The 5,990-nt window shown below is 35.4% G+C and overlaps 1 protein-coding gene across 1 annotated transcript in view; it reads left to right on the top strand.

Annotated features, from left to right (window-relative positions):
- LOC106524674 (inactive dipeptidyl peptidase 10) overlaps positions 1–5,990 on the top strand; it is a gene marked incomplete at its 5' end in the record, with an annotated part of 46,745 nt that extends 40,755 nt beyond the window's left edge. The window contains 3 exon segments of the mRNA XM_014018575.1: positions 1,337–1,409; positions 1,630–1,703; positions 4,222–5,990. Of these exon segments, the coding sequence (XP_013874029.1) occupies positions 1,337–1,409; positions 1,630–1,703; positions 4,222–4,350 (276 nt within the window).

Consider the following 5,990-nt stretch of genomic DNA (forward strand, 5'->3'; position numbering starts at 1 on the left):
ATATATATATAATTACTACTTTAAATGCACAAAACATGGACAGATTACATTAGATCATGATTGCAATTATAAAGATATTTTCTGCCAAAATTATGTACTGTTTACATTCAGATAGATGATTTGCGTAAAAATGAGTCCATAACGACCCCATCTAAAGATTCTGGTAACTGAAGTAACATAAATTTTCCAAATCTACCATTCAGTTGAAGTTTTCCAACAGGCATGTCTTCAGAAATGCACCTTTTTGTTCTGATCCCCATAACTTCCTCTGAAACTGACACAAATCTTGAGGATTCTCCTTTTTAAATACATACAGCTGGAATTCCCAGTGCAACAACTCCAAACCAATAAAAAATAGGTTTTCAAACTGGCATTTTCATGAACAAAAGACTGTGGTAGCTCAGTGGTCAGTGCTGTGGTCTTGTGAAATGAGACGAGTTCCAGATGACGTATGTTTGTATAACCACGCACTGCCCCCTTACCATGGCGTTACATTTTATATCACATGCCTTCAGTTGGCTTTTCACGGTATAACTTCACAAAATTCAGTAATATTAAAAAAAAGTTACATATAAATGATAAAAAAAGATTATTAATTTGGGTTTAGCTCCAGTATCCATACATGTTGTTGCATTTCAGTTAATATTTCATTGCAGCAAGTTTTTAATCTAGACCGACACTGAACTGCCGTCCTCATCTCTTCACAGCTGTTTCAGCTCACAGAACATGTTACACAAACACACAGTAGCAGTTCAAATGGGATTGTGAAATCCAAGTGGAGGCGGAACTTGGTGTTGTCCATGAAAATAGAAATTTCAGCAATTTTAAAGAAGATAATGTTCAAAATTGTTTAACTTAAACAGAACATTGGTTTTATAATACAATACAAAACATAGGATAAATATAACCATGTCACGTGTTTTATTGTCTTTTTTGTTCTTTTTCCATGAAGGCAGATGAGGACCTGCAGCTAGTGACCACACATCACTGATTATGATGCTTTTTGAGATGGAAAATTTGAAAATACTATTGAGTTGCTATTGAAAAAATTCTCATTGTCACTCATTTTTACCAGCACAAGTCTCAAATGTGATGTGTCATTCCCAACACAGACTCTGAGCCCAACACCTTACAATACGAGTTCATGCAAAACCCCAATAATGTTTTCCAATGTTCGCACTTTTAAAGTATTTTCAGCAGCACAGGATATCAGTATAATGAGAATATACCAACTATAACCTATCTTCTGAGTTTTAAAACTTTTTTGAATAGTTCCAGGATTTTTAATGACATTTATATGTAATTTAAATAATTTCACTGACTATTTTGTCTTCAGGCTTCCAAAGTGCTGCCAAATATGAGAGGCCTTCAGGGAGGTAGTCTGTTTCTGGCTCACAGCACAGCTGACGGTACGTCTCCATCCTCCTTACCTAAAACACACGTACGAGTCCAAATATTAGTCTTTTGTCATCATGTTAAAGTGTATGAAAAAAGCTAAATGAGAGAAGAGTAGAAGGCCGACAGTTTATCCTCTCTTCAGTGTAGATTTTTTTAAATCTTGACCTCAGAGTCTGAGCTGTAAATTTAACCTCACTGACATTTATTTGCATTTTTCTTCTGTTTCTGCAGCAAATGTTCACTTCCAGCACTCAGCAGAGCTCATCAAACACCTAATAAAGATTGGAGCTAACTACACTATGCAGGTAAGGAGTGCTCACTGAAAATATTCAGATCAAGATATTTTGTAAAAGACTTTGAATCAGGAGAAATTTATTTCAGACGGTCTTAATTCTGAGACTGAAGTTTTATTAATTTATTTGAACGTTGAGCAGCGGCTAGCAGTGACTAGCAGCGGCCATTGTTCATTGCATCATGATGACATCATTCTGGTTATCCCATGCTAACTTCTCCTAATGCTTCTAACAATGCTAAAGATAATATTTAAAACCTAAATGTAAAATGTGTTCATAAAAACCAATATGGGTTGTAGCTGTGGTCCAGCAGGTTGAAGTGCAGCTCAGACACCAGCCATAACTCAGTCAGTCGATTATAATATTTTACTGTTGATGTACAGACCTCATAAAGGTGTTTTACCTTCAAACATTCAAGTAAATTTTGTTAAAAGAGAGAGAGAGAGAGCTGTTATTATCTTAAAGGATTCAAAATGTTTGTCAAACCCTGGTTTCATACGAGCCTGAAGGAGCGATCCACTTTAATCCAGGGAATAAGATTGTGGAACGGTCTGGAAGATGAGGTTAAAAATGCCAGATCTTTGTATATATTAAAGAGAATGATAAAAACTAGTTTTCTGAAGAATATGGAGAAGCATAAGTGAATTCAAGCTAATTGTTGTTTGAGTTGGTGTCTTAAATTTTGTTTTTAGTTCATTTTTAAGTGTTTTAAGTTGTTTTGATTTTTGTTGTATTTTAATTTTCTTTTGAACAAATTTTGGGTATAAAAAAGATGCAGATATTATAAGATTTATTCTTCTGCTGCCTTTAATTTTATTTGATTTTATTGTGATTGCATGTTTTTTTTTGTACTTTCTTAATTTATGTTACAAATGAAATGAATAAAGTGAAGTGAAGTGAAGTGAACTTCAAGTTTGATGTTTTGTAGGGAAGCTTTAGCTGCACTGGAGCACTAATGGTTACTATTGTCTCAGGATGATGATGTCATGGCATGAGCCCAAAGGCTGCGTTCCCTTCCAAAATACCTAAATGTGAACTTCAACGTTTAACGTTTAACTTTTACATTTAGATTAAAGCATTTAATATTTTTTTACATTTACATTTAAATTTTGCATTTAGTAAAAATTAGCTAAATGTAAGAACAGTGAGTTAAATAGCAATAAAATGTTAGCGAAAAATTTTTAACACTCAAAAAGTAAGCTAAATAATGAAAAATGTTAGTGGATTTTTTTTACATATTATTTTACACTTGGCCCCCCATAGCTGACCAGCTGGACATTCTTGCATATATTTATCAATAGACCTGAACCTTAGGTATTTAAAATTAATAAATAAGTCATCTTAAATGTATTTATATAATTTTTTTCATTTGACTTTATATGTACATAAATATGCACTTATAACCATCCATGTTTAACATCAAACATTTCTTCAATAAAATAACTATAAAATTACAAAACTGTACAATACAATACAATACAAAATCTGTTTATGCTGTTTGACAGTTTTTAAGTCAATAACTTTTAAAAAGTAAATAACTTTTCTGTAATCTGCACATACATCAGTATAAATTATTTCAGGTTATAAAGAATTGCTCAAATAATTCATTTTGATCACAAATAATTAGTCTTCAGCTGCAGATTGTAGCAGTTGATGAAGGTCGACAAGCTTTGACCCACAGCTGGCACTTTTTAAATTCTTTTGTTCTAGAAGGTGCAGAAAACATAATATCTGAATAAACTGGTCTGTCTGACAACTTGACATGGGCCATAATATTTTACATTATGATGTGCACTGTGCAGCTCAATGGTTACATTTCTGTCATCATTGAGTCTACATTATAATTTATCAAATATTATGCAGTTTAACAGGTCAGTACTCCATTAAAAGTCCATATTTTATGGGTTTAATGTCAGTAATATATTTGACAGTCGATTCTAAAAATAGTTCAACATGAACTTAGAAGCTTTTTGAACAGTTCTATTGTTCAAATCAATAATTTTGGTTAAGTATGCACAGTGTTTTACCTGTGAAACGTCATCCCTTTTGCTCTTGTAAATCTTTTATCATTTTCTCTGCAGTGTATAGCAAAGTATTAGTGCCACTTGTACATTTATCACGCATTTGTTGGCGCCACGCCATTTTCTGCTCATTAATATCGATGCTAGCGTTAGCGTTAGCTCAATGCATGAAAATGTCCCTCGCGCAGCACGCCCAGGTCAAATGATGTTCATTCCAGTGATATTTATCAGTGAAGGAACCCAACATGACCACTCTCACAGACTGCTTTTGTTGCTGAAGTTTGCTCAGATTCTGATAAATGAGGAGGCATTCTGAGCACACGGAACACATGTTCTGCACGTCTACCTCTTGTGCTAAAGAATAAGTCGGCCTTGAGCGGTGGAATGGAACAATAACCCCCTCAGGCTCAAGACAAACATGGATTTTCTTTTTCATTTAAAGTTTTGTGCAGAAACTGTTTTGAACGGCCTTGGTGTTTGTGTTTTCCGTTCCTCTCTCCGCGGAGCAGATCTACCCGGACGAAGGCCACTTCCTGTCAAGGCGCAGCCGGATCCAGCTGACTCACTCTCTAATTGGATATTTCAGAGGATGCCTGATCGACACGTCATTGTTACTTGAGCAGCGGGAGGACGAGTAAACCGGGGTTATTTGTGTGTGTGTGTATGTGTGTGTTTATGAGTACACTGGTAGACCAAACGTGTGTGTTTGTGTATTTTTTACACGTAGCACAACGTTTGATGGACAAAACAAGCTTCTTTGTGACAAACCAGACTGATAGATTTAAGCTCCCACGGTTCAGCAGCGTATTTGGCGTCATTAGATAGTCGTCATCAACCCATGACTGGGAATTTAAAAGTCCTACATTCCTTTCAAAAACACAATGTTTGATTGTTGTCTTATTTTGAAATTCTTCAATGTGCAGTTGAGTTTTGCTCAATTAGCTTGAGCCAAGAAAGTGTTTCCAATATTGATAAAGTAGTTCAGATCTTTTGAAGTGGAGTTCTGTAGAATGGTCATGGACAATAATTATCTTACCAGTTGCAGATAGGTTTTATTCTGACTAAAATGTCTGCTAGCTAACTGCTAGTCCAAATGGGCCAAGACTAAAAGCAGAATGTTGCTGTCTAAAAACAATGCCAAGCATAAAATGTTGCCAGGTCAGCATGGAGCACTTCCTGCAGAAATCTTGTACAATATCAGTTGGAATAACCAGGTAATATGAAATGAACAGAGGTGTTAAGGTTTATGGTTATAAAACTGCATTCGGATCAGTGACTGTATGAGATAATGGTAAACGAACAGTACTTATAGCACCTTTCTATCCAAACAGGATACTCAAAACGCTTCACACTACAATCTGTGTCCTCATTTACTCATTCATACAGCACTCCACTAGGTCTCTCTACAAAGCTCATCTACATAAATCAATTTATGGAGACTAATCAGTGCTTTAAATCACACTCACACACTGATGGGACACACACCAGAGGCAGTGAAGGTTCAGTGTCTTGCCCACTTCGAAATATAACTGAATAGTGGTGGAATCAAATCATCGTAGTGGAAGATGACTCCTCTAACCACTCAGCCACAGCTGAACCTGATGTTAGAGAATGGAGGATTATATATTTTAAAGCTTAAACTATTTTTTAAACTGGACTTGGATACAGCAGGTAAATAAGAGCCACACCACAGCTGAGACTAAAGCTCTTCTGAAACAGGTGGACACTGTGTGGATGTCCTGAGAGAAACTTTTTTCAACTTGTGATAGTATCTGGACTCTGATGGGATATTTTCAGCGGTGCATGGACTTATAAGTAAAGGTAGGACATAATAACTTTGTTTTAAAGAAATGTGCATCAAATGAGCTGCAGGTTGTGTAAAGAACATTGAATGTGATATGAAACATAACTCATCAACTTCTGCCAGTCATGTGGTGAATACGTTGTTCTGTAGGTTCATATATTTGTAAATCTGATTCTGATGAACTGAGTGCCTCACCAAAAAGTTGATTTAGGGTTTAGTAACTAAACCCTAAATCAACTTTTTGGTGAGGCCCTCTCAGGAAAAAAGTTTTTTAATTTTGGCCCTCTCAGGGAAAATGTTTGGGCACCCCTGGTTTAGTTACACTTTAAACCAGGTTGACAAGTCCCTGTTCCAGTTTCAACGTTTGAGATTCTGTCATGTTTGGGATGATTTGTTTAATAGTTTGGATTAAAGGGATCCCCAATTAGTTGTAACATTAGACTTTATATGATAAACATATACTTTAACTTTAAA

The sequence above is a fragment of the Austrofundulus limnaeus genome, unplaced genomic scaffold, assembly GCF_001266775.1.
Source record: "Austrofundulus limnaeus strain Quisiro unplaced genomic scaffold, Austrofundulus_limnaeus-1.0 Scaffold196, whole genome shotgun sequence".
In the NCBI taxonomy this organism is placed as follows: domain Eukaryota; kingdom Metazoa; phylum Chordata; class Actinopteri; order Cyprinodontiformes; family Rivulidae; genus Austrofundulus; species Austrofundulus limnaeus.